The 22,067-nt window shown below is 38.8% G+C and overlaps 2 protein-coding genes across 3 annotated transcripts in view; one reads left to right on the plus strand and one right to left on the minus strand.

Moving 5' to 3' along the window:
* Positions 1–5,051, minus strand: part of lrp13 (low-density lipoprotein receptor related-protein 13) — a 6,301-nt gene extending 1,250 nt beyond the window's left edge. Inside the window, exons 1-16 of the mRNA XM_036213695.1 lie at positions 4,926–5,051; positions 4,705–4,851; positions 4,105–4,320; positions 3,834–4,034; positions 3,442–3,657; positions 3,129–3,358; positions 2,868–2,997; positions 2,560–2,750; positions 2,295–2,481; positions 1,969–2,181; positions 1,725–1,908; positions 1,449–1,650; positions 1,135–1,299; positions 865–1,065; positions 184–730; positions 1–111 (exon numbers count right to left, since the gene is read on the minus strand). The exon at positions 1–111 is cut by the window's left edge and continues 3 nt beyond it. Of these exons, the coding sequence (XP_036069588.1) occupies positions 1–111; positions 184–730; positions 865–1,065; positions 1,135–1,299; positions 1,449–1,650; positions 1,725–1,908; positions 1,969–2,181; positions 2,295–2,481; positions 2,560–2,750; positions 2,868–2,997; positions 3,129–3,358; positions 3,442–3,657; positions 3,834–4,034; positions 4,105–4,320; positions 4,705–4,851; positions 4,926–4,977 (3,193 nt within the window). The 5' untranslated portion in view covers positions 4,978–5,051. The remainder of the gene's footprint in view (positions 112–183; positions 731–864; positions 1,066–1,134; positions 1,300–1,448; positions 1,651–1,724; positions 1,909–1,968; positions 2,182–2,294; positions 2,482–2,559; positions 2,751–2,867; positions 2,998–3,128; positions 3,359–3,441; positions 3,658–3,833; positions 4,035–4,104; positions 4,321–4,704; positions 4,852–4,925) is intronic.
* Positions 5,052–7,357: 2,306 nt separating this feature from the next.
* LOC112148478 (mothers against decapentaplegic homolog 2) lies at positions 7,358–20,438 on the plus strand. Of its 2 annotated transcripts, none has more exons than XM_024275634.2 (11): positions 7,358–7,505; positions 9,601–10,010; positions 11,131–11,220; positions 11,454–11,647; positions 13,564–13,698; positions 14,053–14,115; positions 15,278–15,331; positions 16,333–16,545; positions 16,622–16,759; positions 16,840–16,984; positions 18,439–20,438. In XM_024275634.2, exons 2-11 carry the CDS (start codon positions 9,775–9,777, stop codon positions 18,560–18,562), a joined length of 1,392 nt encoding a protein of 463 aa, XP_024131402.1. In that variant the 5' UTR covers positions 7,358–7,505; positions 9,601–9,774; the 3' UTR covers positions 18,563–20,438. The 2 variants fall into 2 exon arrangements, with proteins under 2 accessions (XP_024131402.1, XP_024131401.1); XM_024275633.2 differs by having other exon boundaries at positions 7,359–7,505; positions 14,053–14,127.
* Positions 20,439–22,067: the final 1,629 nt, after the last annotated feature.

The raw sequence follows: 22,067 nt of genomic DNA on the forward strand, positions 1-22,067 counted from the left end.
TTATCCAGAACATTGTGTCCTCTGCAAATGCCACAGAAGTAAGGCCATCAGCAGCTTCCAGTTCCTTGTATCCTGATCCATTAATATGGGCAGAGCTGATCATCCCCAGTTCTGAAAAGTAAAATGTCATTTATCAGAAACAGATTAGAGAATTGGATTTTAAGTTAAAGAGGAAGTCCTTACTGGTGTCAACCCAATAAATTGTGTCACCGCTGCTAGAGAAGACTAGAGATGTTGGTTGAGCGGCGTCCTTCCACACAACTTTTCGTTCTGCACCATCCATGCGAGCACATTCTACTGCAGCCTTGCTATCTGCATTTTGCAGGCCCAGATTTGTGAAGCAAACTCTACCGCTCGGAGGGTGAAGAGCAATGAAGCCCAGTCTCCCAATACCCTCCTTTATAAGAATAGTTGTGTATGCACCGGTGATTGAGGTGACTTGCAGGCGGGGCTGCTTGATGCTGCTCCAGTACACATTCAGAGTTACTGAGTCGAGAGCCATGGCAGTGATTGTGTCACCAAGAAGCTTTAGGAGCTGGCCTTTGGACGACAAGATGGAGTCCCTCAGCTTAAAGGATCTGATAGAGCTGGTGGCATCATCTACCAGCATGACTGTGTGTTCAAGTGGGCTGTAGTCCATGATGGTGGCCTTGTTGACACTGGGAATGTGCAGAGCCAGATGTTCTGGCCAGCCTTTGAGGTCCACCTCTTGGCGGGACTGCAAGTAAATCTAGAGAGAACAAACCGTTGAACATCAAGTGTTGCACCTTTAAAATACAATTAACCAGCCATCTTCATTGTTTGGGGTTCCTTCATTGAACCAGGCAGACCATCCCAGTCCTTGTATCTGAGATCTATACCTACCTGTGTAACAGTAGAGGGAGACAAGAGCAGCAGGAATGTTGAAGTAGCCAGGCTAGAGCATGTACGGCCATCCTTGGCCAACAAGACACCAGAAGGACACTTGCAGACTGCTTTTGAATTGGGGGCCAAGACACACATGTGAGAACACTCCATTTTCTTGCAGGGGTTTCCAGTGTCCATCTGAAGTATTGGGTGGATGATCTAAAGGAGTCAAAGAAAGTTATCAAAAATCTGTACTTTGACTAAAACAATGTTATGCCTGCTCTTTACCTTCAGTGCAACAGGCTGTCCAGGTCTTTTCAGTACAATTTGACGGTTTTTACCAGACAGTTTTGTAGCAGCCTGAACTATCCGTTGCTTTGCATCAGACCAGTAAAGCATGTCATTAAATACAGCCACAGAAAATGGGTATGTAACCTTTTTCATCTGAAGGATCTGGAAGTGGTACAAGAATGGCAAGTTAAACTCACTATTCTAAAAATGAATCAGCTAGGAACTTTGAGTTCCACTTTAAGTTTTATCATTGCTTGTGCAGGGCACTCATTTCCACTCTAGAAAAACAACTTTGGGAGTCAAATATTTACCCTAACATCATCACCGTCCAGTGTAGCAGAGCCAATTGCCTTCAGCGTCTCCTCTGACCAGTAGATCCTTTCAGAAATTGTGTCCACTGCAATGTCACCTGGCCATTTCAAGCTTGAGTTCACCACAACTTTTCTCTGAGAGCCATCCATTCCTGCACGCTCAATCTTGGCACCATTTCCAACCTCAGTCCAGAACATCAGCCTACAAGAGTAAAAGTACAACAACAATTACATTTTGCCATCTTGTTAATTGTAAGGATAGATTGTTAAACAGACCCTTTTTGTGGCAGCAAAGTGAGACAACGAGGCACATCCAGGTCTTCATCCAGAATGATTGTTTTGTCCATGGATTTCATTGTGATTTTGGCCAGTTTTATGGCAAAGATCTTACTCTTCCCACTGTCGATCCAGTACAAGTTCCGCCCAAGCCAGTCCACAGCAATAGAATTAGCCTGGACACCTGTTTGGAAGACACATCATTACACGTGTAGTACAGTTGATAGCAGTCTTTTGCACTTACCTTTAACTAGTACTCCTGTGCTCTTCTGGTCAAGTGAAGACCATCTTATAGCCTTCGAGTCCCCACTGACCCAAAAGGCCCTTTGATCCCTCCAGTCATAGTCGAGAGACAAGATGCCCTGCTTAGCTGGTGACTTTAGAACATCAAGGCTTCCACTGCGCAGGCCAAACAGATACAGTTCTGTCTGAATGGACACCAGCAGAAAGGGTTCACCTGGGAGAAGAGAAAGTCCTTAGCCTTGACTTGCATTTTATAAAACTCCAGATATTTCTCAGCTTTGACCCAAGTTTATGGGATTTAAGCATGTGGTTCTTCAGAATATTCACCTGTGATCTTGCATTGGTGTCCACCTGCTTCCATTATAAAGCCTGGATGACAGTCACACTGGTATGACCCAGGTGTATTGACACACAAGTGACTACACACAGCATGCGTCTGTCCTTCACACTCATTGACATCAACACAGGTCAGTCCATCCTCCAAGAGCTTGTATCCAGCATCACAGCGACAGCGCTACATAGAGGAAGGCAACAACAAGTCATACACCTTTACAGACATGTTCTTGATTGCTGTACAAAGTCAAATGCTTACAGATCCATCTGGTGTGCTGTAGCAACCCTGAGAACAGCGCTTTTCATCCGCTTCTGTACACTTTGTCTGGCAGCTTCCTCCCTCATCTGAGCCATCTGCACAGTTTGTGATGCCATTGCACACTAAACCTGGAGCCAAGCATTCTTTACTGCCACACTGGAACTCATGGGGGTGGCATGTTAGTTTTCCACCTGCAAGCAGATAGCCACTTCCTTAGTCATTAAACCATTTGAAGAAAAATGGTGCAGTAATAAAAGTTTCAATTATAGAAACCCTCCACCTTTAGATCTACAGAAACAAATTCTTACAGTCAAGCTCATCACTATTGTCGTCACAGTCCTTTGTGCCGTCACACCTCCAGGTTGTGGGAATACAAGTTGATCCAGACCTACACTGCCACTGGAAGGCCTCACAATCTGCTGGAGCCACAGGACAGTCCTAGAGAGAAACAGCAAGTCTTTTAGCTCAGTATAGAAAAATAAAACTTCAAAAATGCAGTTTTACATCTCTAACTCAGTTTTGTTAATTTAGTTTTAGAACATGCAAGTGGACAGATTTAATCCATCAACCTTCTCATCCGTGCCATCTTTGCAGTCCTGGTCTCCATCACAGATCCACTCCTGCAGTAGACACTCCTTGCTTTGGGGACAGCGGTGGTTGGTGGTACAAACAGGTGCTTTGACACACCCCTCTTCATCGGAGCCATCCCAGCAGTCCGGGTGACCGTCACAGTGCATGGAGGCAGACACACACTGGCCACTGGAACATCTAAACTCTGAACTGCTGCACTCCTTTTCGGCTGAGGCGTAGGGAGGGAAGAGGAACTGTCAGACTCGTTTTAAGTCAAGGTTTCAGGATATTTGCGACTCTTGTTAGACGTACCACAGGAGGCTTCGTCACTGCTGTCAGCACAGTCCCGCTCCCCATCGCACAGGAAGCTGCTGGGGATGCAGCGGCTCCCGTCGTCACACTGGTGTGCACAGCCCTCCATGTATTTGGCACATTCCAGTTCATCCGACCGGTCCTGACACTGAGGCACTCCGTCACACACTTGACTCTTCTCAATGCACTTCTTTCCATGGGCACACTGGAATTGGTCTGCAAACCAGAGTTAATTAAAACCAAACTCTGAAGGGGAAGTTACCCAAATAATATCCTTAAATGTTTGCAAACATGTCACATTAGACTCTTAAAAGTACAAATGTTCATGGGTTTTCCATTTTAAACAATACAAGTACTGCTCACTAGATGGCAATGAAACCACATGCAGTTACCACTGTCACATGTTGATAAGCAGTCTTCCTCATCAGAGCCATCCCGGCAGTCTGGTTCTCCATCACAGACGTGGTTGTAGTGAACGCAGTCAGACTTGTCCTTGCAGAGTTTGGAGCCTAAAGGACATCTGATGGGAAGCGGCTCAGAGGGAACAGCTGTTGGCATCGTGACATCCTCTTCCTCATCTTGCTTATCTCCATCTGTGTGGGGACAGACTCTGTACACCTGAAGACATTCAGACTTCATTTTTTTTGCTTTATATAAACTCACCACAGTTGGCTTCATCACTGCCATCCATACAGTCCCTCTCTCCATCACAGACAAAGCTAGCAGGCAGGCAGCGGTTCTTGTCATCACACTGATGAGCACAGTTATCAGTCCGCTTCATGCACTGCTGCTCATCCGAGTGGTCCTGACAGTGAGCTGTACCGTCGCACACCTGCTGCTTGTCTATGCATTTCTTCCCATGAGCACACTGGAACTGGTCTGTTTGGACAGGAGGCAAGAAAGTTCTTCAGTTCCAACAGCAAGTGATACAATCCAAATAAAATTTGTTATTTCCTTTAATCTATAAAGGAATTTAAATGCTTCTTAACACTAAACATGTTTAACCCTTGACCAGTGACACTTAGACATACTTTAGCACAATCAATATAATTCCAGTAGATTTTAGAGAAAAGCAGAGCTGCTTTTCTCCTTTAAAATCTACTGGAATCATGTTGATCATGCTAGCAATTAGAAAACATGAACACTAAAAGGTTAATGTGGCAGTAAAACTTTACCAGTTTAGTATTTGCACAGATTACCAAGTTTTAACTTAACTTCATATATTAAAAAAAAAATAAAAAAATTCAGCAAACCAAGAATTACCTTCTCTACATCCAGCTTCACAGTTGTCTTCATCAGAACCATCTGCACAGTCTTCTTCTCCATCACACAAGAGGCTGTATTGGATACACTCTGAGCCATCCTTACACAGTACAGTACCCACTTTACACCTCATAGTGCTGCTCCCAGCTGAAACACAGGATTTTAATCAAGTTAGGAGAAAATCTCTAAAACATAAACCAAACAAAGAAGTCTGGACTCACCTGTCACAAAAATCCCTATGAACCCCAAACAAAGCCATAACCAGCCACCCATCGCCACAGACAAAATAAAAAATGAACCAGTTCACTGAATGTGACTGAATGGGGCAGTTTATAAAGGAGCCAGGTGAGGCCAAATCAGCCTAATTGAACACCTGAGGGAAAGGAGGAGCTTCAGTTTTCTCCTGCTCAGCTGCATTTGTTGTAGATGTATTTTTGAAAAATTCAGCGTACACATTCAGTAATGTAGTTATTCTTTTGTGTTTCTTAGATTACTGTAAAAGACAGAAACAGGCTCAATAACATGGTTACATTTGTTCAAAAATCATTGGCATCCAATGGGAGAATTTGAACTCCTTGGAAAAAGAAGGTGGTTTTGAAAGCAAAAAACACATTTTTAACACACAAAAACCATTCCTGTCTCCCAGTTTTTTTATGTTGCCCTCTGGTTGTTGTTTTGTTGTTCCAGCAAGGAACACAAACAGGTAAACAACACATTTTATTCATAAATCCCATAACACTTTTAAATCAGAGTGGTTACACTAAACAGTAGGAAGACACCTGTCTTATAATCACTTTTTACATTTATTTGTTTGTTTGCACACTGTGTCTGTTGTTACTTTCTTTTTATCTTGTTCTATGCTGAAGAAGTGCTTTATCTGAATTGCCCTGACCCGTGTGCTATCCAAGGCATATTAATGTTGGGAGTGGAGTCATCTGGAACCCACAAGACAGCACAAGGACTAATAAAGTTATTCCATCGATCAATTAAAAATTTAAAATATTTTATGAAAACGTCTACAACTATTACCTGAAAATAGACACAATTCTATAAATACATTTTTTTTAAAAATGCAGTTTATTAACAAATTTTATATCAGAAGAACACAAAGACGATGAAAAGGGGGGCCAAAACATTTAGCAGATGAGAAATAAAATTATGATTACAGAGCATATTTGAGTAAATCCAGCAAAATGAAATAATATTTTTCAAATAATTCCAAGTTTTTATAGCTTTTAAGTTCTTTGAATTTTAAGAGATTTGCTGATTTTTTTTATTTATTTTACAAATTAAAAGAGGTAAAGAAGATTTCATGTGGGTATATCTACATTTATTTAAATGGAATTTGGTTAAAACAAAAATGTAAAAAATATCATACCAGTAACATAAAAAAAACATCATGAAGATTATGTCCAAAATGTTGTAGTAAATGAACAGGTTCAAATTAAATGGGTGATGGTTTCCAGGTACAGAAATAACAGCTGGTGTAAATATCCTTTTGAAGAGATTTAACATTAAATGGGATTATATTTACATAATAATTTAAAAGAAATTCTACGGAAAAGGATTAGGGCCAGAGACAATTCAGAATTCTAACTTTAAAATTAAGGACTCCGACTTTACATTTATAATTCTGGCCTTAATATCAGAATTCTACCTTTTTTCTCAGAATTCTGACTTTAAATTTATAATTCTGACCTTAATCTCAGAATCCTGATTTTTTTCCTCAAAAATCTGACTTTAATCTCAGAATTCTGACTTTAAATTCAGAATTCTGACTTTAAATGTATAATTCTGACCTTAATCTCAGAATCCTGATTTTTTTCCTCAGAAATCTGACTTTAATCTCAGAATTCTGACTTTAAATTCAGAATTTTGACTTTAAATGTATAACTTTGACCTTAATCTCGGAATTCTGACTTTATTTCTCAGAATTTTGACTTTAAATTCAGATTTCTGACTTTAAATGTATAACTCTGACCTAAATCTCAGAATTCTGACTTTAAATTCAGAATTCTGACTTTAAATTTATAATTCTGATTTAAAATGTATAACTCTGACCTTAATCTCAGAATTCTGACTTTTTTCTCCGAATTTTGACTTTAAATTCAGAATTCTGACATTAAATGTATAACTCTGACCTTAATCTCTGAATTATTTTTTTCCTCAGAAATCTGACTTTAATCTCGAAATTCTGACTTTAACTTTAAAATTCTGATTTTAATCTTGGAATTCTTATTTTTTCTCAAATTTTTTACTTTAATCTTAGGATTCTGACTTTAAATTCAGAATTCTGACTTTAAATTTATAATTCTGACCTTAATCCCAGAATTCTGACTATAATCTAAGAATTCTGAATTTAATCTTTGAATTCTGACTTTTTTTCCCTTAGAATTCTAACTTTAAATTCCTAATTCTGACTTTAAATTCCAAATTCTGACCTTCATCTCAGAATTCTGAGAAAAAAGTCATAATTTTCCATTGTCTTTTTCTTCCTCCATGGCCCTAATCCTCTTCCGTGAATTTCTATTATCTTATTAGCTAAAAAATATATATATTATTATTATTTATGGGGTTTTTTTACAGGCAATAAGTGTCAAGGACACCAGCCAGAACGATCTTCTTCTTATCCTCCAATCACGTTGCAGTGGGCGGGACTAAGAGCTCCTGCGTATCCATCACGTTTGTTGTGATGTTCCGGTCTAGATAGCCTGCTGGCTAGCTAGCACTGTGGCGTTGGTAGCAACTTGAGAGGATCTAGCGAGCCTTGTCAGAATTAGCAAACGGACAGAATCTTTCAGGTATTAACATTTATTTCTACATAATGAAGTTGTTTTAAAGGTTTCATCAAACTTTTTGTCTTCTAACCGCGAAGTGTTCTATTGATAGACTGTGGTAAATGTTGAAGCGCTTTTAGCTGCTTTCCTCCGACTTTGAATCCTGTTGTTTTGAAGCAGATATTCTGTAGCTCCGTTAGCCAGCGGGAGCCAGAGCTCAGTTTGCAAGAGTTCGTACAAGATGCTAACCCCTTCTGTGTTTTTGAGTAAAAATATTGAGTCCGGACACTCAAGTAGGATAACTCATCACATCGATTAAAAAAAGTTATATTTTGTGCCGCTTGGTTTTCACACCATTTCGGGTGTTTCTAGCGAGCTGGGGGTCGCTACAAAAGTAGCGCAACTTGACTTTTGCACACAGGATCTTTTTTCGAGGACCACAACAAAAGGATTTAATAACAAGCTGGAGGTTAGCTTAGTCAAGCTAACATTAGCAGCATAGCTATTGTTTTTGTATGATAAAACCTACGTTCTGGGAATATGTCAGCCGTAGTTTTAACACGGAATTCTTTACGAAGAGGAAACTATGTTTTTTGTCAAGCTAATGCTAATGAATTCAATGTTGTGATTTGAGCAGGCCCCCCTCCTCTGATAGCTAGCTTCAATCGGCCTTCGCGAGTCCGTGCACGATCGCACTCTGGATGCGCCTTTCTCACACTCACTTGGCCTCCCTTTTTAGGAAATATTCATCATACTTATCAATTTCTAGTGTTTCTAACAATAAACTGCAGTTTGGATGTTGACAAAACTAGCAGCTTGTTTGGTCTAACGTTGTAGCTGAGCTGATGAATACGCCGCTCTACTTCTGAAGGACTGGCTGCCCAAAGTTTAGTACTTCACACAATAGTCTTTGAAAAAACATTATTAAATTTTTCCATTTAAGCAAATTTCAAGATTAAATTCGACTTTTTTTTAAGTTTTTTGACTCAAATGTATCAAATCACATCATAAGTTTTAGCTGTAAAAGGTCCTGGTGTTATTCAGAATAGTAGATCATTTATTTTTGTGTTGTGTCTTTTATGTTTTTGTTCCATGATTTGATCTGTTCATGAATAAAATTTTAACTTTTTTGTTATAAAGTGCACTAGGGCTGCCACATGAGTCGACTAATCGACGACTAATCGACTATTAAAATAGTCGACAACTAAGTTAATAGTCGATTAGTCTTTATATTATATGAAGTCAGTGTAGTAAAGTTAAAAGTTATAATCACATCATGCTAGCTCTTTAAAACTATTTTGGGATTGATTACAGTTTTTAGGCTAATTTGGAGTTTAGCTAATATTTCAGCTACATGCTAGCTGTTTTGGCTAATTCAGGATTTTTCCCGTAATTTAGGCTAATTTGGAGTTTAGCTAATCTTTTAGCTGCATGCTAGCTATTTTGGCTAATTTAGTTTTTTTTCAGTTTTATAGGCTAATTTGAAGTTTAGCTAATATTTCAGCTGCAAGGTAGCTATATTGCTAATTTAGGCTTTTTCAAGTTTTTAAGTGTAATTTGGAGTTTAGCTAATACTTCAGCTGCATGTTAGCTGTTTTAGCCTAATTTAGACTTTTTTTAGTTTTTAGTCTAATTTGGGATTTAGCTAATATTTCAACTGACTATCAGCTTCAGCGTTTTCAGCTATGAACCTCAGCGTTTTTAACTATCCATTTCAGCATCTTCAGCTATCAGCACTAGCATCTTCAGCAGCCAAATTCAGCTTACAGCATTCACACTAGCATTATCACAGGTAATGCTATATATCTAGTTTTTAGTTAGTTTAAAACTAATGATGGTTAAGATGTGCTTTATATCCAGTTTGCACATGATCCGATTAGTCGACTAATCGGAAAAATAATCAGTGATTAGTCGACCATTAAAATAATTGTTTGTGGCAGCACTAATGTGCATCTATTAATATTAAATTACACTTACATTAGAGAGGAAATGTTCTCTGTTTAGATCAAATTCTCATATATTGAAGACACTGGTCTTTCCCAATTTTTAAAAAGAATAAATGTACTTTTTTATGTCTGTATGGTTTGATTATGTGCTGCCTATGTGATTTTCTGTGCAGGTGTTTGGATCTTTTGAGTGCTCTCTGCTGGTTCTGGCTTCCACCTTGCACCTCGCTGGTCATCAGACGGGTTCCTGAAAGCAAAAGGCCCAAATCCCAGCTCTGGGTCTCCTCTGCCGCTGATTCCTAAGCTTGTATTGAGTCAGCTGGAGACTCCCAGCTTGACGAGTCAAGATGTCGTCCATCTTGCCATTCACTCCTCCTGTGGTGAAGCGGCTTCTGGGCTGGAAGAAATCACCTAATGGACCGGGGGTGGCAGGCAGTGGAGAACAAAATGGGCAAGAAGAGAAATGGTGCGAGAAGGCAGTGAAGAGCTTAGTGAAGAAGCTAAAGAAAACAGGCCAGCTAGATGAACTAGAGAAAGCAATCACCACACAGAACTGCAACACAAAGTGTGTCACCATTCCCAGGTACGTCTCAGACTTCTGTACTCTCATTAAATCTTATCAAATGTTTTAAAAAGTTCATATTTATGCCATTATTTGTCCATTTTATGTGGCATATTTGTTTATTTACAACTGAGCTGACAGCTAAACAGTCTGCGTTTTCTCTGGAAACCCTAAAGGTCATGCGATGTTCTCCTTATCAGTCAGCCAGCCTTGATGAGCCAGACTCGCGTTCAGTGAGAACATTGTGTTAGCAGGTTGTTTCCTCACCATGCCTTGCCAAATACGTTATCAGATGTTTGTGTGTCTACAGATAGCAGGCTTGTTTTAATCGCATGAGATATTTTCTAGACAACACAATTACGTTTGTGGGCCTGTGAGTGGCTGGCCTGGCTGTGTGAATAATTCTTTTTAAGCAGAAACCACTCCGCTGTCCTGGTTATTCCTGAGCTTTGTTTTTACACTTTGACACCTGTTTGGTTTGCTTGTTTAGTTAGTGTCGTCTTTCTAGCCATTAAAATTGCAGTTGAATGCCGAATTATAGCATCTAAATCCACTGTAGAGCTTGCCCTGTTATAACCCAAGCAATTACAGTTTAAAATGCCAGTTTTCACCCCACAATGTGTATTTGTGGCATAAAATATCAAGTAAATGTTGCCGTTGTCCTGTTACTCAGAAGAAACTTCTCTCATTTGTTCTCATTCCAGTTTATTTTTTGTGAATGTTTTGAGAACGTCTGAAATTTTCCTTATTTTGCCAAGGTTGCCTTTTTTTTCAGTGTTTTGTTTTGTTTGAATGTCTCCAGATAAGTTCTGACACCAACGACTGCAGCAGAAAGCTTTGAGTTATTCCCATTGTTTGACACAATGCCGTCAGATGGAAGACAGATCTTGTCTCCTCCATTGTCTGTGACAGTAGATCCCATGCCATGTCTCCATTAATCCAGTCCAAAAGGCTTCTCTTATTTGAAGTTCCCGTCTGTCATTTTCACGGCTAAAGGTGGATTTGATGTTTGTTTTGCCACAAGACTCCCAATAAAAGAGGCCTTTTAATGTTGACACGCCCATACAGATATTTCTGAATGAGTCATGTCCCATGTTTTATCATTTTTTTGTTTTTGTTTTGTTGTTTTCTCTGTGCACAGCAATTGCTCTGAAATATGGGGACTGAGTACACCAAATACGATAGAACAGTGGGATACATCAGGCCTATACAACTACCCTGACCAAACCAGGTGACTATCCTCAACTGTTGTATGGTGTTGCACACAACTGTGATGTGGGACAGTTGTCATAACAATGCTGGAGGCGACGACCATTGAAAACATGTCTATTTTTTTTGTCAGTACTAAAACATCCTCATTGCCTCCACTATCTACTCATTTCAAGTGGAACTAATTTCTTAGCTCCTGTACATTTTCTATTTTTTTTTTTTCTATCATGGTTTCTTGTTTTGATGTTCAATCAGATCTCTAGATGGACGCCTGCAAGTCTCCCACCGGAAAGGGCTTCCTCATGTCATCTACTGCCGCTTGTGGCGGTGGCCGGATCTTCACAGCCACCACGAGTTGCGAGCCATTGAGGCCTGCGAGTATGCCTTCCACCTTAAAAAAGATGAAGTCTGTATCAACCCGTACCACTACCAGAGAGTGGAGACCCCAGGTTGGTAGGCTGGAATAGTAGCTACACGATTGTTTTCCTATCTATCAAACCTTACTTTTCATTTTGTAGAAGCTTTATGAATGTTTTAAGTCATTTTTCTGTTGTTTTTTTTTTGTGTGTGTTCACAGGAACTCGTCTTAAAGTTTAAATTCCTTTCCTTTAAACAATACATTTGTAAAATATATGTTTTTGGTCAAAGGTTGGATCTTAATTCCTTCTCTACCCTCTATTTAGAGTAGTTGCCATGTTTTTCGGTGCTCTAAAAGTTTCCCAGAAGTCTTTGTAAAAAACCAGTGTGCATCAACTGCTCGCTTGATTGGCAAATATAGACCACAATGCATTGTGGTTGAATGATAAAATATATTTTTTATAGATTTCCACCATCAAAACACAATGAATTCATAAAGTTTTTTTTAAAATGATCATATTTGTGAAGTTTTTACATCAGGAAGTAAGTGTTATGTATCATATTTGCTGTTGAGAGAGGGGAGAAGAGGCAAGCATTTGTCCAGATTACATTAAAATTCATTGAACTGGATAGTCCTGCTTTTTATATAGTGTAGCCACTAACGATTAATCGCTGATTATTTTTTTAGATTAGTCGACTAATCGGGTAATTTGCAAACTGGATGTAACGCAAATATCTTAACCATCATTAGCTTTAAGGTAACTTAATACTAGATATATAACATTACCTGTGATAATGCTAGTCAAAAGGCTGTAAGCTGAATTTGGCTGCTGAACATGCTAGTGCTGATAGCTGAAGATGCTGAAATTGATTGCAAAAATCACTAAAGCTGAAAGCCAGCTGAAATATTAGCTAAACTACAAACTAACAAGCTAAAAACTAACTAACCTAAAAACAAAAAAAAATCCTAAATTAGCAAAAAATAGCTAGCATGCATCTGAAATATTACCTAAACTCCAAATTAGCCTAAAAAAACATAATAAATGCCAAAATAGTCCAAAAAGCTAGCAGAATACCATTATAACTTTCCACTTTTCTACACTCTGACTCCATATAATATAAAGTAATGACTAATCGACTATTAAATTAGATGTCAACTATTTTATTGGTCTATAAGTTGTCGATTAGTCGACTAATCGTGGCAGCTCTATTGTTATAGCAGACAGTAGGGAGGTAATTCAGACAACAAAAACCCTAAAAGTAGTTGTCCCATTTTAGTTTTTTTTCTTTTCTTTTTTTTCCAGTCAGAGGTGTTTTAGCTATTAAACAAAGCTAATGTTGAAGTTAACAAATATTTAATAAGTATCAGAACAAACTGCCAGAACATTTACATTGAAGTTGTTATTAATGAAAAGTGTCTTTTTGTTTGTTCCTGTTCAAATGTGATTCATCTCCATCTCCACCCGTTACTACAAATTTAAGTCATATTTGGAACTGATTTGTTCATCAGTAACTGTTTTGGAGGGCCTAACCATACCAACCAAACAATACGATAAAAGTAAATTAATAAGGTTTCATTCGTCTTTCTAAAAAAAGAGAGTAACTGAGGTTTGAGTTTATACCGACTCTGTTACGTTTTCTGCTCGCAACATCTGATGTCACAATATTATTTCAGTACTGCTTGAGATAATCTCTTTTTTTTATTTAAGTTCATTTTAAATTGTTTTCCAGTATTATGGTGGCTTTAAAATACTTCATAAAAATACAGTTTGAAAAAAATAATTGTGCTGCAGTTATAAACAAGCCTTTATGTACATGTAATGTACTCTTGATTAAATATTGATTAAATATACACATAAAATGTAACCTGATCATACATCTTTTTTAGAATACACTTATTTAATTTTTTTTCCATATTTCTACTTTAAAACTGTTTTATTTAAAGAGATTTGACCATTGTTGTGTGTTTTTACTGATTAATTTCTTTATTTTTTAACCTCCTCCACAGTGCTGCCTGCTGTTCTTGTGCCAAGACATTCAGAAATCCTGCCAGACCTGCCGCCTCTGGATGACTACACTCATTCCATACCCGAGAACACAAACTTTCCTGCAGGAATTGAACCTCCAAACAACTATATACCAGGTAAAAAACAACAGATTTTCACAATTACTCATGCTTTTGGAGGGCCCTAAAATGTGTATCAAATGACCAAGTAGGATGGACGCAAACGTCTTCATCCAGCCTTGCTGCTTTAGATTAGCTGAGCGACCTGAGTTCCTACAAAGAGCGGCCAATCATCCAAGCACACAGGCTCTGCTTCCTTATTCCACCACCTGATGAAATCCCCAGTTACACTGCACCTAGAACGGTGACATTGTTCACCTCAGAGCCAGTTTAGATGGTAGAGAACTAGCTATACGATCCACAGTGCACTCTAACCTAAGGTTTTTCTTCATCACCACAACAAAATTCTGATCTTTGTTGTTCTGTCAACAGAAACGCCCCCACCAGGTTACCTCAGTGAGGATGGGGAGGCCAGCGATCAACAGATGAATCAAAGTATGGACACAGGTACCCTAGTCTAGCACCTCCCCACGCATCCGTCTTCTGTCCGTGCCCCTCCCTCACAGCTCTTTCATGCTGAATCAAATTCTAACCGTTTGATATTTCAATTAAAAGCTAAATGTAGGTCATGTGACCAGAGCGATGTCATGTAGTTTTCTACATCATTTCCTCTGCTGTCATTAAGAGAGTTTTTATAGTTCATGTAATGTTTTTTTGTTAGACATTGTAGGTAATATGTTAAAAAAAATGAATAATCTTTAGTTTAAAAAGGCACTTGGAGTTTTTTCCTAAAAGCTATGAAGGCGAGCGAGCTATGGGTTGAATTTCTGGAAAGTCTTGTGCTCGACTGTCACTCGTGAGTAATGAAGTGACTTGAAAACTCCGTCACACGACGAGCATGCTGTGTTCTTAAGATCACACAATATGGAAAATAGTGAGTTATGAGGATGTCTTCAGGTTATTCCAGCTAACTTTCAACAATAAAACTCTTTGACACTTGGGCCCTTTGTCACTGATCAAAACCTAGTATCAAAGTCTGTTCACCCTTTAGGATCATTTGAAACTGCTTTACATGTAATTAATATGAATTATAGTTTGTTTTTGGCATTTGCCAAAATGTTAATATGAAGAGAAACTAGCATTTTTAGCAAAACGTGAAAATGTTTTTTACTTTTGATAGAAACCTTCTTTTCAAAATAAGACTTCCTGTCCCAGTGCAGTTAATGTCATCTTACCAAAGGTTTGAAACAACAGCGAATTTATCAGTGCACCAAAATGTGTGTAATGAAGGTTTTCTGCAGTCTAGTAATTGTAATTTAATACTGAAATTTGAACTGTAATTGATTACGTTTCTCCATTACTGACAAAGATTTTCGTTTTCTTTGTTCTTAGGGTTTGTAATTTGGCAGAGAAATTGTTCTGAATTTTTCAAATGCAAGGTCTAAAAGTCTTAAATTTAACTTGAAGAAACGTGTAGGAACCCTGTATTTAGGTGTGGTGGTGACACCTCGGCTGCTAAAGAGCGCATGTGCCTCATATTGTAGGTTTTCTTTTTTTTTGTTTTTCCGTTTCCAAATGGTCACCTGTTTTCTCATGACACCAGTTGTCTTTGTCATCAAATCCAGTCACATCCATGACTTCCTGTTTCCTCTGTCAGGCTCTCCGGCGGAGCTCTCCCCGAGCACGCTGTCCCCCGTCAATCATAGCATGGGTAAGTGTTGATGGTGACCCAGCTGCGCTCCACTCAAAAGGACTCACAGTCAGTGTTTTTAAAGGGCAACCAAACCCTAAATTAACTTCTTTTGTCTGTTGACTTCTATAAATGGGGTGCTGTCTGTTAGTCATTGCCAATTTTTTTGACAAATTCAAATAAAACTGTTTAATTCTTCAAGATATAATAAAAAACTGTCTGTGTGCTGCCCCCTACAGGTTGAATTGAGGTATTACAGTTGAATTTTGTGATTGGTCAAACCATGTTTCAGAAGTCTGACGTCATGATCTACAGCTCCAATATTGATAACAGTCTTGTTCCCCAGCCCTGCCCCTCTGACTGGATTTTCACATTTTGGCTGTGGGTGGAGTCAGCCTCCAACTTCCCTGTTTGGTTACCCTTTAAAGCATAAAATACTTGTGGAAAATAAACAAATCTGTCTGCTCAGACAGCAAAATCTAGTTTATAGTCTCAATGCCGTCTCAGTTTAAAGTGTAACCAAACAGGGAAGTTGGAGGCTGACTCCACCCACAGCCGAAATGTAAAAATCTAGTCAGAGAGGCGGGGCTTGAGGGCAGGACTGTTATTACTGGAGCTGCAGATCATGAAGTCAGACTTCTGAAACTTACATGGTTTGACCAATCACAAGATTCAACTGTAATACCTCGATTCAACCTGTAGGGGGCAGCAAACAGACAGTTTTTAACTAAATTTTAAAGAATTAAACTATTTTATTTGAATTTGTCAAAAATGGGGCAATGACCAACAGAGACCACTTTTAAAGCCTCATTTATAAAAGTCAACAGACAAAAAAAAAAAGATTTGGTTACCCTGTAAGCTTCTTCACTCAAAACTACCAATCTAGCTTTGAAATAACCCTCCTCCATTAATCAACCAATGGTTCGAGTTTGTGTGTTTGCTAAATCCAGTCAGTTTTAGGATCAGCCTCGTTTTGAGGAGATGTTTCCTGTATGACCCTGACTGGTGCGACTGTCCTGCAGATCTGCAGCCGGTGACTTATTCAGAACCAGCCTTCTGGTGCTCGATAGCCTACTACGAGCTAAACCAGCGCGTGGGAGAGACCTTCCACGCTTCTCAGCCGTCTCTGACCGTGGATGGATTCACAGACCCGTCCAACTCCGAGAGGTTTTGCTTGGGCTTGCTGTCAAACGTCAACAGGAACGCCACGGTGGAGATGACGCGACGGCACATAGGTGCAGCAGCTTCGCCGTCGGTGCACGCTCTCTGTCTGTGATCGCTATTTGTCTTTAATAAACTGTCTGCTAACAGGAAGAGGAGTTCGACTCTACTATATTGGAGGGGAAGTGTTTGCAGAGTGCCTGAGTGATAGCGCCATCTTTGTTCAGAGTCCAAACTGCAACCAGCGGTACGGCTGGCATCCTGCAACTGTCTGTAAAATCCCACCAGGTGAGACTCTAAAAAACAAAAAGACGACTGTGGCCTAATTTAATGAACCCAGACTTACGTTTGTCTTTTTCATTTTTTAGGCTGTAATCTAAAAATATTCAATAACCAGGAGTTTGCAGCCCTGCTGGCTCAGTCGGTCAACCAGGGCTTTGAGGCGGTCTACCAGCTCACCAGGATGTGCACCATCCGAATGAGCTTCGTCAAAGGCTGGGGAGCGGAATATAGGTGAGCGCTGAAACCAAATGAGGTCTTAACTGCTTTCTTTGAGAGATTCTGCCAAATTACGTTGAAAAAAATAGTTGTCAGGTAGGCCTGCACTTTGAGAAAAATCTTTGATGTCTGTGTATGACTTATGATAAATAATCAAATAGCAAAAATTTGATTTAAAGGGTAACAACGGGAGAGTTGGAGGCTGACTCCACTCTCGGCCCAGATTTAAAAAAATGCAAAAATAGGGGGCGGGGTTAGGGGAGGTGGGCTAAGCGGAGGAGGTGTGGTCTGGATCTGTGATTGGCAGTGACCTTATCTCGAGGTAACTAAAGGATTGTTTTATTAACGTTTCGATGGAAAAACAAAATTGTAAGGTTCAGGAGGCACAAGCTGCGTCCTCATCCCACACGGCTCTCTGTCTGCTGGACTGCCAGCTTTCCAAGGGCCGATTTAGTGAGCATCAGCCATCGCTAATCTTTTTCGGTCACGTGTCGGGTAAAAAAAATTTTTTTTTGTTTTTTTTGTTTTGTTTTTTTAACAGTGGAAGGCAGGCATCTGACATTTAATGGCTCAATGACACAAAGAGCTCCATACCTTTGTTTTAAAGGGCCATACCATGAAAAAACAACTTTTTGAGCTTTTAGGTGTATTATACTGTTCATTACTCACTATAAAGAACCCCAAAATGGTATTTTGATCTGTTTACTCATTTAAGAGTAATCCTCTAAACACCTGTGCTATTAGCAGCAGCCCCTCCCATACTCATGAAAACGAGCGGGTCTGACCCGATTTCTTCAGAGAGCTAGCGGGGATCTTCAAAAAACTTTCATATTAGATGTAAAACACTATGTATCTTCGACTTGTGTCCAGCTCAAGCAGATGTTTGTTACTTTAGAGGTGGGGCCCCTTTAAGCCCCACCCCCCGGTCGGACGCAGTTGTGCAGACGGCGTGTGTGTTTTAGTTGTGAAGCAGTATGGTAACGACCAGGGCTAATAAAGGCAGATACATGGTATGTGCATCCATCTTTGAAGAAGTTTGGATTATTTTCTTGGGAGAAACAAACAAAGAGACTGGGATGATGTTGTTAAATGGGCGGCAGGAATCAGGAATCAAGTTGTTTTACTTCCGGGTAGGAAAAAACTCATGAAAATTAGCTAATATTTCATAAATAATTTGTATTTTAATGTTCTAAAGGTAATATATGATCCTATATATGGATATAGTTCAGTCTGAAAACCTTCAGAAAATCATGGTAATGCATAAAGGGCTTTATTTGATTTGTTATTATAAACTACAAAGCGTTAGTTCATTATTTGTGTAACCAGAGACCACTTATGCCTCCTTTTGCGGTGTGCGTACCGCATTGACCTGATTGATACCGCTGACGGTAAATTTTCGGTTTATTGTGCAGGCCTACAGTCAGGCTGAAAACAGATTGCAAAACAACATAAACTGCTTTCTCTTCCAGGCGACAAACCGTCACAAGCACTCCTTGCTGGATCGAGCTGCATTTGAACGGTCCTTTACAGTGGCTGGACAAGGTTCTGACCCAGATGGGTTCTCCGTCTGCCCGCTGCTCCAGTATGTCCTGAACAGCTACGGAAACGCCCCCAAAAAGAGCCCATTATTACAAAGATCATTCGACTTTAAACATGCGAGTTCTTTCAGAAAGCAAAACCACAAAGAGAACATTTCTGTTGACTTGCTTCATAGTATTTGTGTCCCAGTTCCACGGCCCTCTTTTAGCTTTTCTACGCACACACTTCTCAGTACAGAATAATTGGCACTTTGTTACCCATGTTTATGTCATGCACCTTGTTGAATTGCTTTGCCCCAAATCCTTAATATTAGATCTATTTGTGGTACAAAATACAAATGTATATTGGTTTTTAGTGGGGGATGTAGGGGGGAAATACCAAAAATATCTGTGAATAGTTTCTCAGTGTTTGAAAATTGCTTGTAAAACTATCATGAGCTCCAACGCTTCCATGACTTTTGTTCCAGTCCACCACCGCTATTGTTCTGAGCCCAAGTTTACTTTTTTCTAGGAAACTGGGCCCTGTCGTTTGTTGAGAAAGAAAATGGTGGCTGTTCTTCCTCTGCAGGAAATCCCACAATATGTTTATGAAATTTGATTCAATTGACTTCACCACGATTTAAGAAAAAAACCTCCACATGCGTGTCGTTCTAAGACATGCTTCCATGTGGACAAATAGGAATGTTGGTAATTATTTCCTCAATGCTGAAAGAGCAGTCCTCATTTGAGTTTGTTTTTGTGACTTTACGGCACTCCCCACCCTCAGCGTTTCCCCGTCGGATGGAGCTGACGGTGAAGACGGCGGCCAGCTTTAGCTCGGCACACAGACTGGGCAGGGACCAGAGAAATCAGCAAATATCTCTTCTCATTCTGTTTTCTTTTGTTCCTCTTACCGTGACACTGGGAGCACTGAGGCTCTCCAAGGTGAAGCTTTAGTTGTCTCACCGAGAGACGTTTGAAGGTATCACTGAATCCATTCTGTTCTCAGCCTGTATCCACATTGTTTTGCTACTTTTTTATATTCTCATGTATTTTTATATATATAAATATACCTAAAATTTCCTGTCATTCACTTCTTATTCAACCATCATCAAGTAACTTGGAGATCATTCCTACATTTTATCCCAAATTTCAATTCTTGAACGCATTTTCTAAAACTGCCCGACATGATGTGTAGCCTTATCAAACATTTCTTTCCCCAAAGAAATCCACCAATTTTGACTGAAACTTTGAGTTACTGAAGTGGTTTGGAGAGCTTTGCCTGGAAGTGTTAGCAGAGCCCCGTCGTTCATCTCTTTTTGCACATCAGACCTCTTGTATCTTTTTTGGTGCTTTTGTCGAGCATTTTATTTTTTTCAAACTCATCCAGACTTAATTTGCTTTAAAATGGCAGGAGATTGAATGTGCCTGCACACTGGGACACCCTGTGTTAATGTGTGTATCGTCTTTGTTCGGTCTCTATAAAGTACAGTATGTACAACAGAACTTACTACCTTAAAGTCATTCTTTTTGCTGTTGCAGGTTTAACATGTATCCTTGCACCCCCTCCATTTGGCACTAGAGATTGTACTTGAAGTGCACCTAGTGGGGTTTGACTTTGGGGGGACTGAATGATGTGTTAGGGTCAAGTGTTACATCGTTTTTAGTCTTTGGCCTACAACATATGAATGTGAAAAAAATATACATTATAAAAACTGATGTGGACCAGACATGCATATGCATAACAGTAGTTCATTATATGTGTATTTAACAGTAACCTTTTTGCAAAGCAGTCAGTGCAGTAGATGTTGCATTTGTTTTACCAGTAGAGGGCGGAATTGATAGAGCAGTTCTTTGTTTAGTTTTGGGTTTTTTCTGACCATAAGCTTCTCAGGCGTGTGGCATATTATGCAGACTTCATAAAACACTAATAAAGATTTTTATTCTCATGATTTTTGTCTGCAGTATTTATTCATTGGTGTATTGATTAATGTGTATGCAACCTTAAAAATCCACTCTGATCATCTTATGATCTATTTTAAAAATGTTCCTTAAATTGTGCTGGTTTTAACCAAATTTAAAAAATCTGTCATTTTCTAGGACATAGTTTCTGCAGAGCAGCAGGGGTTCATTAGAAATTCACCTCCAAGTTGTAGGCAGGATAACTTGAAGCTTTCTGTTCACATGCTACTTTACAGCCCTCAACATAGCATAACTGGTGCAACAACAAAGAAAACAATCATAAATTACTCTAGTCGCCTATAAGAGGATGCATCACAATGTTGTGAAAAAGGGAACATATTTTCAACGTAACAAATAAGATATTTTTCAAACTGCATTTTTTTCATCTGCTTCTGATTCACAACAATTTGAAGAAAGTGAATGCGCCCCGAAATGCAATTTTCGGATCCGGCCCACTGGGTAATCATATCTGGCCCTCCACATCATTTTATTAAATAATGGCCCGATGTTGTCTTGCGCTTATTTCTAACTTGTTTAATTGTTAATATATTTTTAATTGATTGTAATAATTTTTTTGTAGAGTAAAATTTTGAAAATTATTTAAGGCTTAAATTGATTTATTCTGGAATAATATTCCTGCTTTTTTACTATTCAACTTTATGTTAAAAAGTTAAAGTTTTAAAATTGGTATTCTGCTGGATTTTTGGACTATTTTGGCATTTACTAAGATTTTTTAGGCTGATTTTGAGTTAAGGTAAAAAAATGTGCTACATGCTAGCTGTTTTGGCCAATTTAGGCTTTTTTTAAGTTTTTTAGGATATTTTAAAGTTTAGCTTTTTCTAGCTATATGTTAGATGTTTTGGCTAACCTATTTTTTGTTTGTTTTTACACCAATTTTTGGGATTTAGCTAATATTTTAGCTAGCTATCAGCTTCATGTTTTCAGCTATCAACTTCAGTTTTTTCAGTCATCTTCAACGTATTCAGCTATCAGCTTCAGCATTTTCAGCTATCAGCTTTCTTTGATTTCAGCGATCAACTTAAAAGTTTTCAGCTCTTAGCTTCAGCTTTTTCAGTTAACATCAACATATTCAGCTATCAGGTCCAGTGACTTCAGCTATCAATTTCAGCATTTTCAGCTATCAGCACCACCATCTTCAGCAGCCAAATTCAGCTTACAGCATTAACACTAGCATTATCGCAGGTAATGCTATATATCTAGTCCATAGTTATGTTTTAATTTACAGTTTTAAAGTTTTTAAAAATTTAGTTTTAGAGTGTTCAATAAATGTTTATCCAGTTCAGCCCGCGACCTAAGGAGTATTTTGGATTTTGGCCCCCTGTCCGATTGAGTTTGACACCCCTGATACACACTATATACTCCATCAGTGAGGTGCCACAAGAAAATGTCATAAACATGATTTTCAATGGACTCCACTAAATTTAGACCCCCCGTACACTGAGAATTTTTAGCTCAGTTTTAGAGTCAAATTGAAATGAATCATTTGAAACATGATGTATTAACACATGCTAAAATATTGCAATTTTTTTTAAAGTCTAAGGTTTATACATAAATAGGCACAATACCATTGTTGTTGGTATTAGATGTCTGCAAAAAAT

Source organism: Oryzias melastigma, linkage group LG9, assembly GCF_002922805.2.
Source record: "Oryzias melastigma strain HK-1 linkage group LG9, ASM292280v2, whole genome shotgun sequence".
NCBI classification, from domain to species: Eukaryota; Metazoa; Chordata; class Actinopteri; order Beloniformes; family Adrianichthyidae; genus Oryzias; species Oryzias melastigma.